Source organism: Corythoichthys intestinalis, chromosome 14 (genome assembly GCF_030265065.1).
Source record: "Corythoichthys intestinalis isolate RoL2023-P3 chromosome 14, ASM3026506v1, whole genome shotgun sequence".
Classification (NCBI taxonomy): Eukaryota; Metazoa; Chordata; class Actinopteri; order Syngnathiformes; family Syngnathidae; genus Corythoichthys; species Corythoichthys intestinalis.
In genome coordinates, this window is record NC_080408.1 from 46,697,069 (window position 1) to 46,723,286 (window position 26,218).

Consider the following 26,218-nt stretch of genomic DNA (forward strand, 5'->3'; position numbering starts at 1 on the left):
CAGCAGAGCCACATCATGCTCTCAAGTTTTGCCCCATATGAAGACATGTTTTTTTAAACTGAAAAGCAGACTTGCAATAGTGCTAATACTGTATTTTGTTGTTGCTTTTCAGTGGCGAGTTAGTATTTGCTATTAGCACTATGGCTAATACAAACTAGCCAAGTCACAAATTTGACATGAATAGACATTGTACTTGGTTTATTAGCAACTGGTTAGCTCAGGTAAAAAAAAAATCTGTCATGCTTTTCCACTTGTTATTCTGACTTTGATATTACTTATTAGGATCAGCAAAAAAAGGTGGTAAACCCACTCAAATTAGCTTGCTAGTTCTAGCCACGTGTTGGGTCAAATGGAGGACACACATATATATATATATATATATATATATTTTTTTTTAATTATACATCGATTAGCGATGTATTTTCATCAACAATAAAGTTTTGTACGGTTTATAGATCATATTTGTGTAACTAAATAGTAAAAAAATGCCAAAGGTAAAACTTCTTTTAGCAATTTATTTAGTTTACCGTGTTGAAATTGTAATGTGCCCAAGAACACATTATTTTGAAACAGTATTAACAAGGAACATTTGTAACAAACAAATTCTTAAGAACAAGGATCTTTTGTTTAAAAATAATGTAAGCATTGAACTGCTCAAAATAAGTGAACCCTTTATTCGAGGAAATTACTTTACAAAGTTTAGCTGCAGTTATTCTATTATCTAGAGGCGACGAGGGTTCTCGAAAAAATGTTTTCAATGTCGACGCACCTGCTGCTCGCCTCATTCTTCTATGTTTCGCATTCTCTGCGTGACATTCTACGGCTGGTTTGCCCCTTCTGCTCACATCCACGTCAAACCGGCAAAGCATGCAGAAAGCGTGGAGCGAATCTCGACTGCTTTTGGTGAGGAAATCGTGCTCCTTTGTCGATGGTAAAAGATGCTTGCCCATAGACTTAGTATGTATTGACGGGACACAGGGCGCAGGCCCGATTCATAGGGGAACTATCTCTGTCAAAGCTGACTGAGTGAAAACACAAAGAGCTTTTTCTGTTGAAAATTCTTATGAATACATGCCTAAATCCCTGATCTTTATAAATATGGATGTAAAACAGTCTTGATTATTAGTTAAAAGCAAAAAAAAAACTACGTATTTATTTTACGTAAATATTGTGAACTATGAGGCTAGTCAGTAAGGAAATTTGCGGCCGACATATGTAAACAAAGAGCTTTTTTCATTGAAAATTCTTGTGAATAAATGCTTAAATCCCTGTATTCTTTATAGATATGGATGTAAAAGGGTCTTGATTCTTTGTTAAAAGCATACAAACCGTGCAGGTAGCATTTAGTTTACGTAAAAATTGCGAACCATGAGCCTAGTCAGTAAGGAAATTAGCGGCCGCCATATGTAAACAAAGAGTTTTTTTCCATTGAAAATTCTGGCGAATAAATGCTTAAATCCCTCAATTCTTTATAGACATGGGCATGAAAGAGTCTCGATTCTTGGTTAAAAGCAAAAAAAACATGCATGTAGCATTTATTCTACGTAAATATTGCGAAGTATAATGCCAATGCTTTAGCGGCTAATTTCTCCCATTGATTTTTTTTTTCCCCACAAAGTTTCAAAATGCATGCTTGGTACGAAAAATATAATAATTACCTTGAATCCTCGAACAAATCACTCCTGAGACAATCCTACCTGTTAGTATGCTGTACGGCATTCATACTTTTTCAACATAAATCCTTTGTTTGAGATATACTGGACTGTCTCAGGAAATTAGAATACACAATATTCTAATTTTTTGAGACAGTCCTGTGTATTCCTGTGTAGTCCTGTGACAGGACTGTCTCAGGAAATTAGAATACACAATATTCTAATTTCCTGAGACAGTCAGGAAATTAGAATATTGTGTATTCTAATTTCCTGAGACAGTCCTGTATATATACACAGGACTGTCTCAAAAAATTAGAATATTGTGTATTCTAATTTCCTGAGACAGTCCAGTATATATATATGGCGGAAAACAGTCAGGTGACCTGAAATTCCGCTCTGAGACCCCCAGTTTGGCATAATTTCCAAAATTGTCCGATATGCATGTGTGATACATCATTGGAAAGCTTAAAATCTCAATTTCAATTTCAATTTCTAAAAAAAAAAAAAAAAAAAAATTGTTTAAAACAGCAAAACCCTATCTGGAGGCGAGAGCAGAATTAAAGACGCCATGACTTTGACGAAATATTATCACGTACTTACCTTGTTTCGATCCAAAAACTCCATGTAGCATGTACCTATCACTGAGTGTCAAGACACAGCTGTGAATGGCCACAGCTGAATTTTTGGGGCATTTTATGGGTGAAACATGCTAATAAAACAAGGGTCGTGATGCATGTCTTGTCTGTGTTTTCCGCCATATATATGGTGGAAAACACAGACTACTACACAAACTAAATGCATCCATTTCAATATAAAAAAGTCAATAATACAATTGAACATACATTGCCAAAGGCAGAACGCGAACGTGGCCATAGCTATTAAGAGTTATTCAGATAACTATAGCATGCTAACAAGTTTACAAAACCATCAGTCCAAAACACCAAAATAACATGTGAAATTATATCATAATGTGTTAATAATTTCACACATAAGTCGTTCCTGAGTATAAGTCGCAGCCCCAACCAAAATATGAAAAAAAAAAAAAACGTGACTTATAGTCCGAAAAATATGGTATATGAAAAAGAAAATCTCAACCACTCCTTGTTGTCTGCGATTTCTGCATCGCGACCCTTGTTATATCACCATGTTTCACCTATAAAATCCCCCCAAAATCTGGCTGTGGCCATTCACAGTTGTGTCTTGACACTCGGTGATACATGCTACGTGGAGTTTTTGGATCAAAACAAGGTAAGTACGCGATAATATCTTGTTAAAACCGTGGAGTCTTTAATTCTGCTCTCGCGTGCTCTGGCATCCAGTTAGGGTTTTGCTGTTTAAAAAAAATATTTTTTTTAAAAAAATGCCCTCCTGTTCAAAATTTTTCTTCCCCCAGAAAATTGAGATTTTAAGCTTTCCAATGATGTATCACACATGCATATCCGACAATTTTGAAAGTTGGTCAAATTGTGGGTCTCAGAGCAGAACTTTGAGTCACCTGAGTGTTTTCCGCCATATACAGTATATACAGTGCCTTGCAAAAGTATTCGGCCCCCTTGAACCTTGCAACCTTTCGCCACATTTCAGGCTTCAAACATTAAGATATAAAATTTAAATTTTTTGTCAAGAATCAACAACAAGTGGGACATAATCGTGAAGTGGAACAAAATTTATTGGATAATTTAAACTTTTTTAACAAATAAAAAACTGAAAAGTGGGGCGTGCAATATTATTCGGCCCCCTTGCGTTAATACTTTGTAGCGCCACCTTTTGCTCCAATTACAGCTGCAAGTCGCTTGGGGTATGTTTCTATCAGTTTTGCACATCGAGAGACTGACATTCTTACCCATTCTTCCTTGCAAAACAGCTCGAGCTCAGTGAGGTTGGATGGAGAGTGTTTGTGAACAGCAGTCTTCAGCTCTTTCCACAGATTCTCGATTGGATTCAGGTTTGGACTTTGACTTGGCCATTCTAACACCTGGATACGTTTATTTTTTAACCATTCCATTGTAGATTTGGCTTTATGTTTTGGATCATTGTCCTGTTGGAAGATAAATCTCCGTCCCAGTCTCAGGTCTTGTGCAGATGCCAACAGGTTTTCTTCCAGAATGTTCCTGTATTTGGCTGCATCCATCTTCCCGTCAATTTTAACCATCTTCCCGGTCCCTGCTGAAGAAAAGCAGGCCCAAACCATGATGCTGCCACCACCATGTTTGACAGTGGGGATGGTGTGTTCAGGGTGATGAGCTGTGTTGCTTTTACGCCAAACATATCGTTTTGCATTGTGGCCAAAAAGTTCAATTTTGGTTTCATCTGACCAGAGCACCTTCTTCCACATGTTTGGTGTGTCTCCCAGGTGGCTTGTGGCAAACTTTAAACGAGACTTTTTATGGATATCTTTGAGAAATGGCTTTCTTCTTGCCACTCTTCCATAAAGGCCAGATTTGTGCAGTGTACGACTGATTGTTGTCCTATGGACAGACTCTCCCACCTCAGCTGTAGATCTCTGCAGTTCATCCAGAGTGATCATGGGCCTCTTGGCTGCATCTCTGATCAGTTTTCTCCTTGTTTGAGAAGAAAGTTTGGAAGGACGGCCGGGTCTTGGTAGATTTGCAGTGGTCTGATGCTCCTTCCATTTCAATATGATGGCTTGCACAGTGCTCCTTGAGATGTTTAAAGCTTGGGAAATCTTTTTGTATCCAAATCCGGCTTTAAACTTCTCCACAACAGTATCTCGGACCTGCCTGGTGTGTTCCTTGGTTTTCATAATGCTCTCTGCACTTTAAACAGAACCCTGAGACTATCACAGAGCAGGTGCATTTATACGGAGACTTGATTACACACAGGTGGATTCTATTTATCATCATCGGTAATTTAGGAAAACATTGGATCATTCAGAGATCCTCACTGAACTTCTGGAGTGAGTTTGCTGCACTGAAAGTAAAGGGGCCGAATAATATTGCACGCCCCACTTTTCAGTTTTTTATTTGTTAAAAAAGTTTAAATTATCCAATAAATGTTGTTCCACTTCACGATTGTGTCCCACTTGTTGTTGATTCTTGACAAAAAAATTAAATTTCATATCTTTATGTTTGAAGCCTGAAATGTGGCGAAAGGTTGCAAGATTCAAGGGGGCCGAATACTTTTGCAAGGCACTGTGTATATAAAAAAAAAAAAAAAAAAAAAAAAATATATATATATATATATATATACACACACACAAACAAAGTTAATCCAGTAGTACTTTTAATGGCATGCCTGGTATGGGTGACAATAATTAACCGTTTGGCTCAAAGGCCAAAATAGTGCTAAATTCATTAAATTAAAACATGTATAATACTAGCCCAACAGTAAGAAAGTAAAAATACAATGAATGAATAATGAATAAACTTTTTCAAAACTTGTTGTTGAGTTTTGGCTCTCAAAGGCCAAACAGTGCGACTTTCATTTTTTTATTATAAGTAATAATAATTGACCACAACATCCTGTCTCTCTATAAGCCTCCCTTTCTGTGCACCAGCAGCAACACACACTTAGCCACTTAGCTTAGCTTACTTTGCTTACTTCTACAGCACTTTTGAATAGGTTTGCCACATGTCCTTTAAAATAAGGAATCGTTCCGAATTGGGAATTAAAAGGTGGGTTCCGTATTGAACCAATATGGAATATACAGTATATAAATACATACTTTTCTATGCATTTTAGGTGTTTTAAGGATGTCCCTTTTTTGTCGCCTGTACGGCTGTGGGCGCAAGGGGGGCGTCCCTTATTTCTATTTCTGAAAGGTGGCCACCCTATTTTTGAAACAGGTCTCAAATTACTGTGGCATTTCTTTCAGTAAAAGACAATAAAAGTGAAGTAGACGAAGTGAGCTGACCTTTATCTTAGTAGCACTTGCTGGTGTTGTAGACTCCTTGTATTCGTTCACGTTTCGTCTCAAATGTTTTATCAGGTTCAAGGTATTGAAACTGGCTGATTTAGCTCCACCTCCCGAAACTTTCAGGCCGTAAATCTTGCATACAGTCATTGTACTCGACTGAGATTATAAAATGAAGTATGTCCTGACCGCCGACATAGTCCTCTTGTAGTTTGTTTTTCCTACATATGAAAAAGTTGCACCGGTATTGGTTAAGAGCAGCTATTGGTCTGCTCTCTTTGGTCTGGAGCAGGCCAATAGCAATAACTGCTTGGCATGCAAAGTGATCACGTGTCATCACACAACAGAGAGTGTAGTGAGCGTCAGGAGAAAAATAGGCTGTGGTCAAGTGTTATAATACTGGACTGGTAAATGGTATCGACGCCTTCTTTGTTGGTACTCGCCGATACTGATACTACCATTTCGTGCCGGATGGCCCGCCCTGCCGATACTGGTATCGATGCATCTTTAGTTTTCAGTTAATCTGTTAATAAAAAAGTAGCTACAGTATCTATAACTTACCACTTAACCTTTTCAGCCACCTTAGTATGACCTCTGAACTTAAGGTACGAAGCAAGCACAGACAGCAAAATTTGATAAGGATTTCAATAGGCAAAAAAAATTCATATATTTTTTGTTCTTAGTTTTTTTAAGTACTGTATATCAAAAGCAAATGTGAATAAAACTATGTAAAGTAAAACTCTGCCAAGGCGTGACTGCATATGCTTCTCTTTAAAAAAAAAAAGTCTTTAGCTGTTTTAGAATTCCTCACTTATCGCCTGCGGTGCTGCACTGCACCTCCTTAACACCCGTTTATGTTTCTGGGCCCAAAGTCTTGACTCCTTTGTGGTTTCTTGGCTGCTTTTGTGGCTTTTTAAAATGACTAGAAGAGACAAAAGCTCGATTCAACTTTTTTCTTGCTTCATGTGATATATGAAAACAAAAGACGCTTATTATTTTTTATAGATCCTCGGGCTATGAGTCACCAACGGCAGACGGGAAGCATGTGGTCAAGCGTCTGCAGATAAATACTTCAAACTGCTTAGCTCCTCTTACCTTTACTTTCATTTTTTTTTTTTTTAGCAGTTGCGTCTATTCTTAATAATTTGATTAAGTGTTGAGTGTGAGAGCACTTATGTGGAACAGTAAGGAGAGCCTAGGCAAATGTTGGTGAATAGGACCTTTGAGTGCGCAAAGATAAATAAAAGCAGCATTCTTTAGCAGTCCGGTGTAATTTTTTTTAAGGCTTGTCAATGACGTGCTTGTTGATTTTATAGCACACAGGGAGAACCTGAGAAGACTCAGCACATAACTTCAGAAAAATGGCATGTGGGTCCATAAGGAAGATTTTATGACTGATAAAAGGGATATATGTACTGTATTATACTGTATTTTCCACAGTGAAAACTGTTATTAGTCTGTTATGCAGGGGTGAAAGTGGCTTGCATGCATTAGGCTGCTGCATTACACTGAAACAAGGCATAAATAAGAAACTAATTTCCATTGAAAATGGTATTTTTTCACTGATTTATAAAATTCCATCTAAAACTCCATCTAAATTTTATTTTCACTCATTTCCCCAAATCTAAAAGCGAAACCTCAATTTTAACTATTCAAGAACATAGGATGTACTTTAAAATTTATGATAATAACATTTACTATTTTGGAAATAATAAAGATACAAAGTAACATACATTAACAAAAAATAAGTGCAACTGAATTACATTATTATTATTATTATTATTGTTATTATTATTATTTTTCCATGATAAGGAAATAAATAGCCTTGCATAAATGAACAAAACAAATCCAAAGTGCACATTAATATGGAAGATGTTCTGAACCTCCCAACTAAAATAAAATAAAATAAAATAAAATAAAATAAAAATAAACCTCATCAACTCCTTCCCTTCTCTTAAAGATCTGATCTTTTTTCCGTTGCATTGCCCCTTTAATTCAACAAGCTTGTTTTTTGTTTTTCCCCCCCAAAAAAGCCTGAGTTTGAACCAAATACAGCTAACTATCCATGCTGATCACATGTCCGTATGTCAGCGAAGTAAATGGACAGCAGAGTCCTTTAAAAAAATTTTTTTTTTTTTTTAGCTTCCTGCATGTGCAGGGCGACGTGACTTCCCAGATACAGAGAGACGCTGGGAAGAACTACAGTGGGGCAAATAAGTATTTAGTCAACCACCAATTGTGCAAAAGTTCTCCCACTGGAAAATATTAGAGAGGCCTGTAATTGTCAACATGGGTAAACCTCAACCATGAGAGACAGAATGTGGAAAAAAACAGAAAATCACATTGTTTGATTTTTAAAGAATTTATTTGCAAATCATGGTGGAAAATAAGTATTTGGTCAATACCAAAAGTTCATCTCAATACTTATGTACCCTTTGTTGGCAATAACGGAGGCCAAACGTTTTCTGTAACTCTTCACAGGCTTTTCACACACTGTTGCTGGTATTTTTGCCTATTCCTCCATGCAGATCTCCTCTAGAGCAGTGATGTTTTGGGGCTGTGTTTGGGCAACACGGACTTTCAACTCTCTCCACAGATTTTCTATGCTGTTGAGATCTGGAGACTGGCTAGGCCACTCCAGGACCTTGAAATGCTTCTTATGAAGCCACTCCTTTGTTGCCTTTGCTCTGTGTTTGGGATCATTGTCATGCTGAAAGACCCAGCCACGTCTCATCTTCAATGCCCTTGCTGATGGAAGCAGATTTTCACTCAAAATCTCTCGATACATGGTCCCATTCATTCTTTCCTTTACACAGATCAGTCGTCCTGGTCCCTTTGCAGAAAAACACCCCCAAAGCATGATGTTTCCATCCCCATGCTTCACAGTGGGTATGGTGTTCTTCGGATGCAATTCAGTATTCTTTCTCCTCCAAACACGAGAACCTGTGTTTCTACCAAAAAGTTCTATTTTGGTTTCATCTTGGTTTCATCCATAACACATTCTCCCAGTCCTCTTCTGGATCCTCCAAATGCTCTCTAGCGTACCGGAGACGGACCTGGACGTGTACTGGCTTCAGCAGGGGGACACGTCTGGCAGTGCCGGATTTGAGTCCCTGGCGGCGCATTGTGTTACTGATAGTAGCCTTTGTTACTGTGGTCCCAGCTCTCTGTAGGTCATTCACTAGGTCCCCCGTGTGGTTCTGGGATTTTTGCTCACCGTTCTTGTTATCATTTTGATGCCACGGGGTGAGATCTTGCATGGAGCCCCAGATCGAGGGAGATTATCAGTGGTCTTGTGTGTCTTCCATTTTCTAATAATTGCTCCGTCAGTTGATTTTTTTTACACCAAGCGTTTTACCTATCGCAGATTCAGTCTTCCCAGCCTGGTGCAGGTCTACAATTTTGTCTCTGGTTTCCTTCAACAGCTATTTGGTCTTGGCCATAGTGGAGTTTGGAGTGTGACTGACTGAGGTTGTGGACAGGTGTCTTTTATACGGATAATGAGTTAAAACAGGTGCCATCAATACAGGTAACGAGTGGAGCCTCTTTAGACCCCGTTAGACCTTGTTAGAGGATGTTAGACCTCTTTGACAGCCAGAAATCTTGCTTGTTTGTAGGTGACCAAATACTTATTTTCCACTCTAATTTGGAAATAAATTCTTTAAAAATCAGACAATGTGATTTTCAGTTTTTTTCCACATTCTGTCTCTCATGGTGGAGGTTTACCCATGTTGACAATTACAGGCCTCTCTAATCTTTTCAAGTAGGAGAACTTGCACAATTGGTGTTTGACTAAATACTTATTTGCCCCACTGTACTGTAATGAATAATAAATATCGGTGGAAACTGATTGCGCTACACAATCTATTTATTTAAGGCTTGTTGTTGACACTTGTGTATGTAAATCTGACGTTAGTAGATTGTTTTTATTGGAGATGCGTGTGTGGCTGCGTGGCAGGGTTATTTTTTTGTAAACATTGGGTTTTGACAGTTGCCGTCATATTTTCGGGATCAAAGCACCATATGCCGGAACACCGTTCCGGCCTGCTTTCACCCCTTCTGTTATGTTGCTGTTAGCTAATGCTAATACTTAGAGGCGGGCAAAATTTCTGATTCTTAGGTTATTCGCGATTCGGTCGTGGAAGATTCGAGAACGATTCACAAACATCCACATTCCGATTATTGAAATATGCCACATAAAGCGGAACTAAATCACAGTCAGCATGGTCTTCGGGACGCAATGAGGAAAGGACCGACAACTTATGCCGCTACATAAAAAAAAAAAAAAAAAACAATAATACCTTGCAGTGGCCGACAGCCGCTTCAAACAATGCCCAAACAACATTGCTACAGACTAAGTCCATACAATGCTACGGTAGATATCACATGTATATAGAACTAGATGCGAAATGACAGACTTGCCGGTGTTGGTAAACAGCCGCCATCTTAAAGGCTGTTGTAGCGAACCTTCTGAGCGAACCTAATTAACTTTTTATTTAAAATACTCGTAAATCGGCAAAATCTTGACTTGAATCTATCTTTAAATGATGAAACGGTTTTAAAACTTTCACATGTCGAAAGTAGACAGAAAGGTAAATTATAGAATAGTGGGAGCAATTTTAACAACTTTAACGGTTGATTCGCAACATTAAATTGATTGATGGAATTTAAAGCTGCTTATACAGAATGGGGACTTGAGTATATTATGTACTGTTTTCAAATGTTAACTTGATAGTGAAATACTAGTTTATTTAAGCCTGAGAGGATTTTTGTCCCAATTTTTGTCAACTAATGTAAGAAACATTAAAAGCAGCTAATAGCTCGGAGGGGGTGGTTGATCGAAGCGTAGGCTCTAAATCGTAATCTAATTGTTAGGTGCCCCGAGATTCCCACCTCTACTCAGACATATGTTCATTAATCATTTAAGATCCAAAGGTGGGGGAAAAAATTGCATACTTGTCAACCACAGCCCAAGGTTTCCCTGATAGAACATCGCTAATTTCCTTAATACTTAAACAAAACCCTTACTGTACACATCTAAAATTGAAGTGTGTGTGTGTGTGTGTGTGTAATACACAATAATGTGACCTAGTTTTACAATTCATAATTTTTCAAATGAAATTTTAATACAATATTAAATGTGATTGTAACACACAGTGTTAGTAATGTTGTGAAATAAAGTTTAATTGGATCTACGAATTGTATGTACAAAATTTTATATTCTCTATTTACTACTAAAATAACCTTTAGAAAACCAAAAATGAATTAATAAAAATTCAATTTGCAGTCTGTCAAATGTAAACATGTTTTTATACATTGTTACGAATCGGGTAGCATGTATTCTCTAGGTTGCAGTGTTGATGTGTGGAGTATTGTGTTTAACATGCTTTCCCTAAACGCACCGCGACTAACTGGAGAGGGAGGGAGGCATGGATTCTTTGTTGGCATTGGCTATGGCTTACATTAGTTGTGTTTGTGCTCTTGGTTGCAAATAAACCCGTGGAAATACTAGTGAAGTTGTCCTCGTAGACCCAACAATGTTATTTTTTTAAATTTGATGCATTCAGTACGATTTTATTTTTAACTGTACGCCGTATCCGCTAAAGATGCTAAACACGGGCAAACCGTACAAGTTGACAGGTATGAAATTGTTGGGGGAAAAAAAAAAGTCGTACATATACTTTATAGTATAGGTTGTCGTTTTTAGAGGGATGTACAGCTAGAAATGACCAGAAAATATATGCTAACATTAGCTTAGCATTACTCTACAGTCTCCACTTTTGACATCTTCATAGATGATATGGAAATGTACACACGCTAATAATGTTGTCCCGATCACATATTTTTGCACCCGAGTTTGAGTCAGAGTCACCTGATTTTGAGGATTTGCCGACGGCAGTGCCAATCCGGAAGTTGGTAATTTATTTATTAATTTGTTACGAAACATTTTTTTTGACAATATAGTTCTTCATCTTGTTAATTTTGTTGCTTCGTAACAAATAAAAATGAAATGTGGAAAAAAAACTATATTATACACCCAATTCCAATCTTCTAAAAATATTGTGTAGAACAAAACATTTTTTTTTTCTTTTGACGATATGCTTTTACATCTTACTTTTGTTGGTTTGTAGCCCCTAAATAAAATTCAGAAACAAATCTTTTTTACCCTATTCCGATCTGAAAAAGATGTGCACGTGATCATATCGGGGACATTACTAATCATTGTATCTCTGGATTATTTTGTTGCTTGTATACCTTAAATTATTCACTGCCATTGACAGCGATAGAAGTTAAAATGTCCTTGAACTGGGTAGGTTGGCATCAAAGTTTCACTGCCATTGACGGCGATAGATTTCCAATCCATTTTGACTGGTTTGTTGATCACTGCCACCCCTCCCAGTCAAAATGGATTATAAGTCTATCGCTGTCAATGTGAGTCAATGATTTCATACTTACAAAGAAAAAAATCAATACATTTTAAAAAAATAACCTTTTTCACCCTGTTCTAATCTTCTAAAAATGGCGTGATCTTGGCGATTTCCGATTACAGGATTGGATCAGGGACATCCCTATGTACTCATATTGCCTCAGCGTTATATGACTATGTTCTACCAACACTTTTCTATTTTGTTTCCTCAGCTTGTCTCTTCAGGTACAACGTCCTGTCCTTCATCTACCTCATCTACCTCCTGCTTATTCCCCTCTTCCCTGAGCCCACGTGTACCACCATGCAGGGTAAGATAATATAAGTGAAAGATTGTCATATAAATTGTCTTTAAGCCTTTAACGTGTTGTCCGCTTTTGCATGGATTCAAAGTTGCATTCGTGTTTCAAAGAAAGAATTCTTCACAATGGCCTGGTTGGGTCCCCTTTTTTCAGGACAACATAACCTTTATGTGCAAACTGTCGTTTTCTTCACTCTGACCAAATATATCAACATTTTGGGGCCATATAGACAAAAAAAAAAAAAAATCCTAAATTTTTTTGTCAAAATTTGTAATATTGATGTCTTATTTACAACTAAACGTTTTGAAGCTTGATAATATTTATTCAACTTGTTAAGATTAACATTCGACAGAAAAATGAGACTGAATAGTTTTATATTTGATAATTCAACAGAAATGACAGGTTTAGTCATAGGTGTTTGAACAACTTTGCAAATTAGTGCAAAACAGTGAAAATATCATACAAAAAATAAAGCCTCTAACCAGTGTTGTTTTCGTCAACAATGTGGATAATGAAAATATTTAATCGATGAACAATTTTATCATGACAATGATGAGCTGTGCTTCTTCTGTCCCTCACCTTCTTTTCTTCTGTTCTTATACTCCTGTGTGATATATTAAAACTGTTCAGATGAATCGGACACTCAGATTTTCATTCTCCGTGTCAAGCAGCTGAACAGGACAGGTTAAAAAAAGAAAAACAAAAAACACTGACGATAACGACACTATTTCATCGACTAACAATTTTATCATGACGATGACGTGACGATGACGAGCTAAAAACGTTGCTTAGGACACATAACATAATAAGACGAATCTCAGTTTTCGTCTAATGAGACGAAAAGACGAAAATGCGACATTTTTATACTTATGTTCACAATGCGTGACATTTTCGTATTGTACATGGAGTACGTCAGCTTGCATCCTTTGGGTTTGGTCACTCATGTGAATTTCTCACATTTCTGCATAAAGTCACCATCAAATGTGATCTTTGTCAAAATCACACGGATGAAAAAACAGTGTCTGATTTAACGAAAACCACCTAAAGATTTATAGGTTTTAATGTATGATGTAATGCAGTTTAGTATTTTAATGAGGATAGCATGCAAGCAATGACAGAAGGGGGAAAAATAAGTAAATGTCTGCCTGAGGAGACTTAAAGAGCAATTGAAGCCAATTTTTACCAAACAATTTAAGTCATGTATGTGCCCAATCACCGATGTGTGGTTTAAAGCTACCCTGCCCACCATAAAACACACACCTGGTAGGAATTGTCTCGATGAGAAGCATTGTCTGATGTGCATCATGGCTCGGTCAAAACAACTGTCTGAAGACCTGCGATCAAGGAAACCATCTCTAAAAGTCTGGATGTTCATCAATCGACAGCCAGAGAGGTTGTCTACAAATGGAAAGTTTGACACAGTTGTTTGTCTCCCAAGTAGTGGCCTTCCACCAAAGATGACACTAAGAGTTCAGCGCACAATACTCAGTGAGATAAAAAAGAACCCTAGAGTGTCTGCTAAAGACTTACAGAAATCATTGGAACAGTCCAATATCTCTGTGCACGCATCCACTATATGTAAAACTATGGCCAAGAATGGTCTTCACTGGAGGACTCCACAGAGCTGGCCACTGCTGTCTAAAAAACATTGTTGTTCATTTAATGCTCACAAAAAGGCACTTGGACACTCCACAGAAGTTTTGGCAAAATATTTTGTGGACTGATGAAACCAAAGTTGAATTGTTTCGGAGTAATGCACAACGACATGTGTGGAGGAAAAATGGAACAGCTCACCTACATCAACATGCCATCCCCAACGTGAAGCTCGGTGGAGGGAGCATCATGGTTTGGGGCTGTTTTGCTACCTCAGGGCCTGGACAACATGCAGTCATAAATGGAAGAATGAATTCAAAGGTTTATCGGGATGTTTTGCAGGAAAACCTGAGGCCGCCTGTCAGACAGTTGAAGCTAAAAAGAGGATGGATGCTGCAACAAGTCATTGATCCAAAACATAGAAGTAAATCAACTTCAGAATGGATTCAGAAGAACAAAATACACGTTCTCAAGTGGCCAAGTCAAAGTCTAGACTTGAATCCGATTGAGATGCTGTGGCATAACCTAAGAACAGCGATTCATGCCAGACAGACATCCAAGGAATTTGACTGAACAACAGCAGTTTTGTAGAGCAGAATGGGCCAAGATTAGTCCTGATCGATATGTCAGAATGATCTGCAGCTACAGGAAGCGTCTGGTTGAAGTTATTGCTGCCAAATGGGGGGCCACAAAATAAAAAATGTAATGGTTCACTTACTTATTTTCCCCCCTTGTGTCATTGTTTGCATACTATCCTCATTAAAATTTGAAAACCTATAAATGTTTGGGTGGTTTTAGTTAAAGCAGACACTGTTTTTTTCATCTGTGTGATTTTGACAAAGATCAGATCACATTTGATGATCTTATGCAGAAATGTGAGAAATTCCAAAAGGTTCAAATACCTTTAAGTCCTCTATATCAAGTTGTTGAAATAAAGGCAAAATTCATCTTCTCCATATTAGCTGTCTAAAGTCGCTCACGCAGACGCTCACTACTCCTAATCACGGTCGCTGATACTCGAGCCCTCTCCTCTTCCTGCTCTCAACACACTTTCATGTGTAACAATCGTCATTTCTGGTGTGACGTCAGAAAAATTGGATCATTGGATATGTAGTTCTCCATGTTGCTTTCCGACTGGAAAAAGGACAAGAAAGGACAAAAATATGGACATAAACACATGGTCCATTTTAATGCTTATTTATGAGGGCAATAAAACTATAAAAGTCGAAGGGCATTTTCTCCCATTTTACTGGGTCTATTGACTTCAAGTAAAAACGAGTGTGAAGCTCTACTCTGGCACTTTCGGATGAGGGGTACCGCAAACGTGTGGGTGACACAATTACCAAGTTAGGAGGCTTGCAAGACAGCATGTGGACAGGACATGCCAGCGTGTCCACCGACCTTACAGGGTTAATAATTATTTAAAAAAGAAACAGCAGCTCAAATATTTTCATTTTTTAAATGCACAATGTTAATAATTTGACCGGAAAAAAATGAGCCATGCAGACAAGCGGGACAGGATCACTGGTGCGAATCCTCTTCGGTTAAAAATCTAATAGCGTTACAACCAAGCATCTAAGGTGCCAACCTGATTGTTTTTGACTCTTGTTTTCCCTTCATTATAACACTGTGCCTCTCCTCAGGCGACGAATTAGGCCTATATTTAAGTGGCTAAAAGTTAATATTGCTTAGTGCTGTGGCTGTAACCATAAAAATCTCACATCCATCTCGAGTTAATCCAATCTGCTTGAAGAAGGAACGTTTTAGACTACAAACAAAAAATTCCGAGCCTGAATGACTTGTTTTGGATTGTGGTCATGAAATAAAAAAAGGAGCGTAAAGCTTTTTTGGCTTTATTTGCAAGGACTTTGTAAAATGTATGCAGCATTTTATTAATCGTAATAGTCGTCACTCCTGACGCTTTTGAACTCAAACATTCCTTATATTTAACACCTATGAATTTCAAACAAACGCTGAGGTTACTTTCGGACTGGCGGTTTGGGTTGCGGTCACCAAGAAGAACACCTCTCACCACGGAAGAAAGCACCCGCGGCTCTCAATAATATATAAATGCAATCTTGGGGCAGTGTCCAGAGCGTCTCCAGCTGAAATAACAATCAGGAAGTCGAGCAGTGCAGCCAGAGTGGACCACTTATATGCTCATCAATAGTTAAAGAGTCAAGGAAGAGGAATGTTCAGTGATCCCATCCCTATCTCTGAACATGTCAATTATGTCATGATCCGCCAGAACATTAAGTACCCCTGTGTAAGGGTGTATCGTCCGATTTGAGAGATTTGTCAAATTAAGTTTGGGGGCACCTTGTGTAGTTTTGGGACATTTTAGGTCCCAAAGTCAGTCTTGCAAGGTAAGGTCACATTCAACTCATTCATTGTGGAATGTCATTTTTTTCTAACAGCTGTATAACATTGGTGGGTTTCACCTCTTTGTGAAAAGAAACATATCAAGCAGAACAGTGACATTGATGTGGATATTTCTTGCTTTTGTTGGAGCTCTAACAACAAAAATGGACTGATACGGGGTTTTGCATGGCAAAAATACAATTTACAAATAAGAAACATGCCATGACTGACGCAGCGTCACAACATCGTTCAAGTTACATTAATAGTAGTGGCGATATTTAATTAGGAGTTTGTCATTCGTTTTCTCATAATAATGACATACATTTTCTACTGGCTATGGAGGACCAAGCTGTCAAAATTAAAAATGACTAGATAAAAGAATGACTGTAAATACAAAAAAGGGGAATAAGATTCAAAGATTAAAATTAAATCAGGAAATAAATCAAATAAAAATAAATATGAGAACAAAAATAAGAAGAATGTGGACCCTATAAATACAAAAGTATAATAAATTAAATTAAATATCAATCAATAAATAAAAGTGCTTTGCTCCAATGTTATTTTCATGAGCGTTGGTGCAGTTGTTAGCAAACAAGCAAACGGCATCCACGTTGAAAAGGGTCTCACAGCAGCCCTGAGCCAAGCAACAGTCGCTAAAAATCACGCCCACTGCAAACCACGCCTGCTTTTAGTACGGTGGCACAAAGAATTTATTTACTATGTAAAGTTTAATGTGTTTTTGGGACAATAGGCCCTAGCCCAATTCCTTACCCCCAAATTAACCAGACACAAGGGTATTGCAGACAAATGGGCGTGCCTAAACATAACTAGATTGTAACCTTTCATATATTTGGAAGTCCAACAGTTAAAGTTGTTAAAATTGCTCCCGTTATTGCATTATTGCTTTATTTCCCTTCCGTCTACTTTCGACATGTGAAAGTGTTAAAACTTTTTCCTCATTTAAAAATAGATTAAAGTCAAGATTTTGCTGATTTATGAGTATTTTATGTCTTAGGTTCGATACAACAGAGCCTACTGTAGAGTCTAATGCGGAAGTCTACTGATGAAATATTTTTCCCCATTCTCTATTATGTTTGTTCATTGCAAGCAAAATCAATGAACATATTACTCCCAAAGCATTTGTAATTGCAATCATTTTCTGGGAGAAATTTAGCATTATCTGACAGAATTGCAGGTGTGCCAATACTTTTGGCCAGCTCTGTAATTTTTTCAGACAGAGAGTGATTGAGACAGTTGTTCCTTTGTGGGGTTTTCACTTCTTCTCAGTGAATCCTCAGCGAAAAAGAAAAAAAAGGGTTTTGATGTCTTCCTAACATTTTGTCAAATCGTACGAGTCAATCAAAATTGAAAAATGAGCACTCACTCATCATTATTCATTCAGGTGGATGGTTTGATAGTTTCAGAGGTGTAAAATAGAATGTTTTGTCAAAGCACAGACAACATCTCTGAATTGAGGAGGAGGGTGTCAGCTGTCTCAATCTCTCTGAATATTTAGTTGCACTGTTTCTTGTATGTATGGAGCTATAATTGTCATATTGCTTATGATGGATGGCTGATGATGCACAACACAAGTAATTTTTTGCACAGATAAGCTTTTTATTCAATAAAGAAACATATGTGGAAAAAGACAACAAAAGACTATATGCAAGGGACTGTGTAATAAAAAAATAAACAAAACAAAACATTTTTAATGTGGTTTTGAGTGTGTGTGTGTGTCTCTGTCTTGTCCTTGTCCGAAACGCATTTCAGCAGTTACTATTATGTCCTGCTGCTTGGCGGAAACATACCGGCTTATGTCCCTTCTTCACTTACCACATGTCTATCTAAAGCAGTCAACACATTGTTCAGTGGTGGGATTGCTCTTGCATTTTTCCTTTACTTAACACTTTGCCATTTTCCCGGGACTAGGTGTTTTAGGTTGTTGCCGAAGCAATGTTTCCTTCTGCGCCTTATTTGCGCCCACATGAGTGAGCCAATTCTTTTGCAACACCACACCAAGGAGTGATCTATTGTTTGACAAAGCCAAGGGAGCCCTGGATTTGCAAATATTCAAGATGCTAATTGCAGCTATCCAGAGTGAAACCCCCCTTCATACCTAGGCAGCGACTACAGAGGAGTGTGTAGGGGTGCGGGGCGGGGGGGGGGTGCTGTTTGATTGCTTGTTTGAGTGGTCTATTGTGCGATAAAGCCCAGTAGTCAGTTTTGTATCGGGGTCATTTGACGCCTTTCCGGTATTTCTTCATAGCCCCAACCCCCCCCCCCCCCCCCCCCCCCCCCCCCGTAGTTCCAGTGTTAAGATGGCGGCTGTTTACTAATGCCGCCGATCTGTAATTTTGCATCTAGTTCTATATACATGTGATATCTATGAGATGCATCAGACGCTACTAGAGCTGGGCGGTAAACCGAAAATTTACCGTCACCGAAATTCTTCACGATGACCGACGTAATTTTGACCATGTCGGTAAATTTGGTAAATTAATAAAACAAGAAAATAGGCTTTTCATCCCGCTTTGACTCTGTGTTGTTCGTCTATGTTCATTCCCCTTTAAGAAACCAGTCAATGTACTTACGTAGGGAGTCACGTGATCATCAGGAAGCCAATCAAACAGAAGCCCGGTAAGCTAACGCTAGCAGCTAACGCTACAAGCAAAACGTGATGGAGTGTGGCTTAAGGGAGGTTCGCCAAACTTTCACCCGACATTTAGTAGACTCTTGGTGGCATCCTGACGGGCTTTCACCCGCTGTCCTCCCTTGTTCTCACGATTTCCGGAGATGGTGCTTTCAGTGCTTTCTACTGGTAGCCAGGCCACAGTCTAACGTTAGCGGCTAACGCTAGCGGCCGCTAGCGGCTAACGCTACAAATGAACGTGATGGAGTCGGATAGCGGCTCTAACCTTGTCGAAATGGCTGAACTTAATGAGTGGATTGGGCACGGACTGCATCTAGGAATTACTATGTCGCGTTATTTTGTATCTGACTGTGTGTGATTTCTCTGATAGCTTTTTTGATGGTAAAGCATTCAGCATAAAGCACAATCCAACGGTGAAACTTATAATATGGCCGAGAAATGGCCCCAGCTATTTTTCTGTATGTGCTTAATTCTGTGTCATTATTGCTATCATAAAATCTTAAGTGTTTCATTTGCAGAAGATCAATATAGCTTTAATGTATGTCTGTTTGGGGGTTCATGTATGCGTGCATATATTAAAAAATGCACTGGGGGGAACCTGAAACCATAAAGTAAACACTTGTATTGAATAATTATGTCACAGCAACCATTAACAATAAATTGTCTTTTTGAAGTGTACTGTTCAAGCTGCAAGTCATTTGTGTTACAATGACATGTTTGCACAGGCATATTGATTTTGACAATGTACATTGTTCAAGCCATACACGCTTTTATAAATGCTCATACTTGAATTCTTATTGTTTACAATACATTTTAATAAACTTAATGTTTAGACTGCATGTACAATTGTTAAATATATCAAATTGAATGCTGGTAACTAAATCAAGAAACTGTTCATCTGTATTTCATGCATTGATTCAGATTTTCAAATTATATAACAGTCCGCTTGGGCGACTTTATCGTCATTTATCGTTATCGAGGTAAATCTGCTCAATTTATCGTGATACGTGTTTAAGGCCATATCGCCCACCCCTAGACGCTACCACTGTAGCATCATGTGGGTGTAATTTGTAGGGGCGTGGTTTGTACGAGGCGTGGCTTGTAGCGGCTGTCACTTGGCTCTGGGCTGCATTCAGGTATTTTTGTTCACAGTAGTGGTATTAGCATGGCATTAGCATTTACATAACCAACCAATAAGCGAAAAGTTCCGAGGCACACGTAGGACCGCCCCCTCATTCGAATATCATTCATAGGAGAGCAAAGCGCTTTTTTGTATTGATTGAAATTTTATTCAATGTATTATTTTGTTTCAGATTTTTAACTTTTTATTTTTTGTATTCATTTTTATTTTTACTTTGAGTTATATATGCATTTATTTCCATATTTTATTTTTTTTTTAAATCCCTTATATCTGTATTTATAGTTGTTTTTATTTGAATTTTTATTTATTTATCGTTTATTTATCATTCTGACAGATTTGGTAGGTTTACCATGCATACGTGCTTATAATTGTGAATTGAGAGGAATATTTATCTTTGGCGGGCCTACACAAAAGTCTGAACTTGACAATACTGCGCCTCAATTGTCAAATCCTGCTCAAAGGTTGTATCATATTTGTTATGACCGACAATGCCTTCTGTTTGGGAAACATCTCAAAGGCTTTCTCAAGATTATGTCTCAATCGTGTGGTAAAAACAAAAATGAGTTCAAAATGAGAGCGAGGCAACCATAGTCGTTGAACAAAATGGGGAAAGATGATCTGCAGCCAGAAGTAAAGTTCTTTGCACCGGTTTTGCTTTAAGAAAGTGGTGAAACACACCCCACATCTCTGCGTTTACAAGCGTTCATTTCCAGGCTCTGTGACCACCTGGGGAATCGAGTGGGGAAATTAGCACAAATTGCTCAAAGTTTTAATGCGCCTGCTGTGGTCGAGCAGATTTGATAACGTCCAGCCAGTAGCGCTTCACCTGAGCCAGGGTATTGTAAAACTGAACGGCGCTCCAGGCAGGTAGAAGGAGAGAGCATTAAATGTCATAAAGTTAAGTAGAGAGAAGCAATGGAGATGTTTTTTCCACACAGAACACCAAATAATACTTGAACCTGCTCGCATCAAAAACAAGTCCCAGGATCTCCATCAAAGTAGTCTGACTGTTGCGTGCTGCCTCCATAGCAACGTTTGCTATAAAAGTGGACACATGTGCAACAGCTGTGGCAGCTTTCTGGTATTTGAGGGCTGCTTTGGGAAGAACATGTGGCTCGAGGAAAGGTCATTAAGCATGACCACTAACAGCTATGTAATCTATATCATCACCAGAGGGGGCATACTCACTAGTGCTCCATGCGAGACTTTACAGGTGTGTGTGTGTGTGTGTGTGTTTTTGTTAAAGCTACTTGTGGACTGTATATCAAACCCAAATGAATTACTGTACTTGTTTTGTCCTTCATTGTGGACCTGACAACCAGCCATCTTCAATCAGTGAAGGAAGGTTTGTTGATGAAAGATGAAGTAGAGAAATGTCATTTAGGGCATAGGCGAATGAGGCGGTTGCCTCGGGGACCATCTATGGGAGGGGGGCACTAAGTTGTTTTGGGGGGAAATGCAATTTACCTGAATTAAGTTTCTCATGCAACACTTCCTGAATGTTTTCTAACATAGGAGTATCAAGTACATTTGAATGGCTACATATAAAAACATATTTGCAGTTTCCAACCTGGATCAGCTTAGCCACCTGCTTTTTTATTTCAGTTAAGCCAAAGTATATAAGTATATAAGCAAATCCACTTCACGAACAATGACAAATAATGACAGGTGATTATATCAAAGGTCGTTCAAACTAACGGTTTCAGAACAAAAGTATTACATAACAACAAACAAAATAGCATAACTAGCAATTAATGAAACAACTGGAACAGTAACTGAAGAAATAATTAGCATAGAACACGAACTTTGAACGTTATTTACAGCGCCACATTGCATGCTGGGAGGCATGAGGCATGTACTAAGACAGCAGTGTTGACAGCAGGTGGCAGCAGAGGTTGTTTGTCTCCCCCATGGGAGCAGTGATGGCCAAATGAAGCTTCTTGAAGCAATGAAACTTTGCAGCCAATTGGTTCAAAACTTCATGGTTTTTCATTTGCTCTATGGCACGATCAAGTGGTCTTGAAGCCCAAGAAGTGAACAGTGTTGAGAATTTTATTGCTATTTGTTTAAGAAAATGATGAAAATGCTTGTTACAATTTGGACAAATTTCAACAATTGCTATAAGTATGATTTGTTATTTATTTTTTTTAGAAATAATAGTTTTCCCACAATGTTTTGGCTTTAAACTGTAAGTTGTACAAAATATACAATATATAAAAAATATTTATTGTCATTTTTGTGGGGGGCTCCTAGCTACACGTTTATGGCACCTAGTCACCTACGGCCGGGGTTGAAATAGATCTTCAGTGACACAAATTGTCTGACAAAGGAAAACCAAACTTTTTGTCTTCTGTCCAGGCTACACAGGGCGTCTGCTGCAGTCACTGTGCTTTACCAGTTTGTCCTTTCTGCTGCTGCACATCATCTACCAGATTACAGTCAACAGCCTCCTGGCCGGCAGCGCCATCGACCCTGACTTCAACTGTAAGTACCTTGGTAAACGGCCTCCCAAGATTGGCAGCTTTTCTGTATAAAAAGAAACCAAAGCTACTTTCAAGGAGTTTGTATTTTCATAGTTTAGCATTTTACGTCTTCTTTGGTGCGCCTCTTTTCAGGTTTTCTGTTTGTCTTCAAGTTATGCTATGGTTTTGTTTTGTGTTTTCTACATTGGTCTCCTTTATCCTTTTCTGTTCCGTCTTAGATTTCTTTTTTAAAAACTCTTTGCTGGTCATATTCCCAGAGGTGGGTAGTAAGGTGTAAGTTACTCAGTTAAATTTACTTCTTTACTGACTTTAGTCTCTTCTTGAGGAGAAATATTTTATAAAAGTAGCTTTACTACACCATAATTTTTACTTTTACTTGAATAGATTTGTGATGAAGAAACCATACTCTTACTCCGCTACTTTGGTGTACACTTCCTCTATATTCTACATACCGTATTAGATTTGACTTTATTTTTGCCAGAGATGCCCTCAGTGGCTCTACCAGTTTCACCAATGAGACATTACAAAAATAATCACGTTTCCATTATACCAAACAGACGTAACAATAATATTGTTGGGACTGCGGAGGGGGGTGTGGCCCGGGAGTAATTGAAAGACTGGCCCAATTCATGGACAATTATTGAATGTTGGAAGCCATCCAGCCAGCAATACAAGTAACTGTACTTGCACCTTTACCTTGTTGGGAAAAAAACAGCATTTGTTTTGGACAATAATCATATTGTAAAAAAAACCTGAGCCCTTGATTAGCCTACAGTAAAATAATTACTCGACTATTGTGATTTCAATGCAAACATGTCATTGAAACAATCTATAAAATCAGTAAAACATTAGAGAACTGTAACCGGATCAAAGTATGCATGGAGGACTTTTAATTTAAAATTTTGGTACAGTATAAATGCATAGTAAATGAGCAGTCAGAGAGGTCCACTACTAATTTTCACCATCCCTGTCCAGAATTTATTTAAAATTGTGGGTTTACAGTACCACAAAAATGAGAACTGTAACCTACCATCCACTAAAACGATCAAGGTAGTCGCATAAGATTGTACTGATGCGACAGCGCACGTAAAGCAAATGTAGATGGAGCAGTTTTAAGGTCAGGCAGATTTCTTCATTTTTAAATGATGACAATGATGGCGTTATATATTTTAGAGTGTTGTGAGTGATTTTAAGAGTTGGGAAAAACCCGAGCACACGGAAGTCAACTGCTTTGCCGCTCGGCCGGAATGAATTTACCTTAATGCTTGGTGCTCTAATTTAGGGTCCGCTCATTTGACCACGGGAACACGAACGTCCGATGGCATGACCACGGTTTTACAACCCTACTTACTGTATTTCTCCTGACATCGGCCCACCGGGGAGATCCACGTTATGCCCATACGCCAGTCCGCCCTTGAACAATGTAGTCACATGACCACACATAAGCTTGCAGTCGGAATCCTATGATCAGGCTGGCCTGTTCAATCATGTGGCGTCTTTAAAGCACTGTGAAAGTAAAAAAACAATTTCACACGCTGTTAGTATTTTACAAAAAAAAAAAAAAATTTTCAACCTCTCTCCCAGTTTTAATTTGGCACCAATACACGACAGAAAATCGGAGATGTGATTGTCTTGATTTCATGGTAGGAAATATTCTTTCTCCACTAGAGGGCACTCGTGCTCTTTGGACGGGTGATGTTTAATTTCTGTTGATTTTCTAGTCGGAGTTTGATTTTTTTGGTGTATTTATGGGCCTAATCTGGTCATGTAACAGGTTATTGTACAGTATAATAAAAAAAAGTTCTCATTGAAGATGTTGTGCTGAGAAAAAAATACTTGTTTAAAAACAAAAAACAAACCAAAAAAACAATCGGACATTGTAAGCAGTTACACAAGTTACTTGCTACTTGAGTATTGTTTTCACTGAATACTTGTCGTTGAGTCAATTTTTTGGATGCCTACATTTGATTGAGTAATATTATTTTGAAGTAACATTAATCTTACATGATTAAAATCTTTAGTTACTCTGCCGATCTCTGTATATTCTACATTTAAACCTTGGTTTGCGTCTTTTATTCATGTATTCTATGGACAAATCATCTCTGTGCTCAGTTTCATATTCAGACCATTACTTTGGATCATGTCTTCTTCTTGACATCTTCAGGTTGCAGTTTCATTTTTGGTTAGCATCATCTTCTGTGTGTGTCTTCATTTTTTTCTCATGATTGTTTTGGGCTTGTTCATATCTTATGATCATGTTGACTTCCCTCCATCGGTTGATGTCTACAGTCTTACTGAGTTGGGGTCTTGAATGAAGGTCTTCCTACTTTTGTTTGCTGTTGGGATGTGCATTGAATGTAAGTGGCTGACAACAAGTTTTTGAATTTAATAATGTAACAAAGACAAGTAAATATCTGCTCTAAGGAGATCCCACAACTCCAAACGCATTCCTCTGGGAGCTAGCAACCTAGCAGCGATGATTGAGTGTGAAGCCTCCAGCCCGGAAATCATTGAGGAGCAAAAAGTGCTTCTTACTTCACAAATGTGACTTAATGAAAATGTTCAGTCGGCTGCCAGGGAGGCAGAAAACTCCATTAAGAGATTATCTTGTTTGAAGTGTACTCAGCGTAATTAAGAAATGTCATTCACTGATCACACAAAATTAACGCTACACTGCATCTCACTTTTTTTAGGATGTTTAAAATAGGATACTGATAGTATATTTGAGGCTAACTGCAGTACATACAATACACATGGCATTCAGAAGTTGGTGGTCTTCAGTCAACAGATCGGCACGTTGAACACTAGGCAAATGATGTGAAATTGTGACGGTTTGAAAATGATAAGAAGCCCCTGCCCCCTCCTCCTTTAAGTCAACTCCACCCATGTCTTTGACGGTTGACAAGTGTCGACCCCCCCAAACTATTTGTAAATATGCACGCGCACACATAATAATACACCATGTCGAGTCAGCACATAGGAATTACGGGTAAGTCTTAAGGAAAAGGCGGTGACCAGTGGATGACCTGCCTACGCAGCTGGAGCTCATGAGGGCTTCCTCTATCCTTCTCCACTCCACGGTGACCGACGTGTTAGAAGGAAATAGATAAAACATTTTCTGAGGGGAGAGGCAGAGGCGCATGGGCGGTGTGGGTAACCGCCTCAGTTTGAAGGAAGCCTTCTTGTTTACACCGGAGCCAGACGGAAAAGGGTGTCAAGGGGTCGAATACCAGATTTAGAAAGGTCAGATAAGGGAGGCAATGACTGGAAATACAGGAAATGATCCTGGAGGCAGAAAAATGCACCTCAACACAAACACTTTCATTTCTGTTTTTCAATGTTTTATGCAACTTCAGTGTAACATAATTGGATTATATTCAATATACTCTATCCAACTTTAATACAGTTATATCATAATGAATATTCTTTAGCATGTAGTATTTAGGACAATTTGCAGGATAATTAATCAAGCAGAGGAAGGCACATTTAAAAAAAAAATTTTTTTTTTTTTTACATCCAGTTTGTGGCTTTTAGGTAGGTTTTATTTGAAAATAATGTACTGCTTTTCTTACTGAGTGTGTATTATCATCACAAAGTTGTCATTGTCCTTGTAGATCCTACAATAGTTGCTCATCTGTCGATGTTCATTTGAAATTGTTGGATACCTTTATTTATTTTTGGACTAAAACTTTTGAATTTTACAGACAAAAACATTTTATGTAACTGTCAACTAAAACT

The 26,218-nt window shown here is 38.2% G+C and overlaps 1 protein-coding gene across 3 annotated transcripts in view; it reads left to right on the top strand.

The window, feature by feature from the left end:
- The window catches only part of LOC130929742 (piezo-type mechanosensitive ion channel component 2), a 179,793-nt gene that overhangs the window by 18,018 nt on the left and 135,557 nt on the right, over positions 1-26,218 (top strand). For all 3 annotated transcript variants that reach the window (XM_057857178.1, XM_057857179.1, XM_057857181.1), the window contains exons 2-3: positions 12,166-12,261; positions 22,356-22,481. In XM_057857178.1, coding sequence (XP_057713161.1) covers positions 12,166-12,261; positions 22,356-22,481 — 222 coding nt within the window. The remainder of the gene's footprint in view (positions 1-12,165; positions 12,262-22,355; positions 22,482-26,218) is intronic.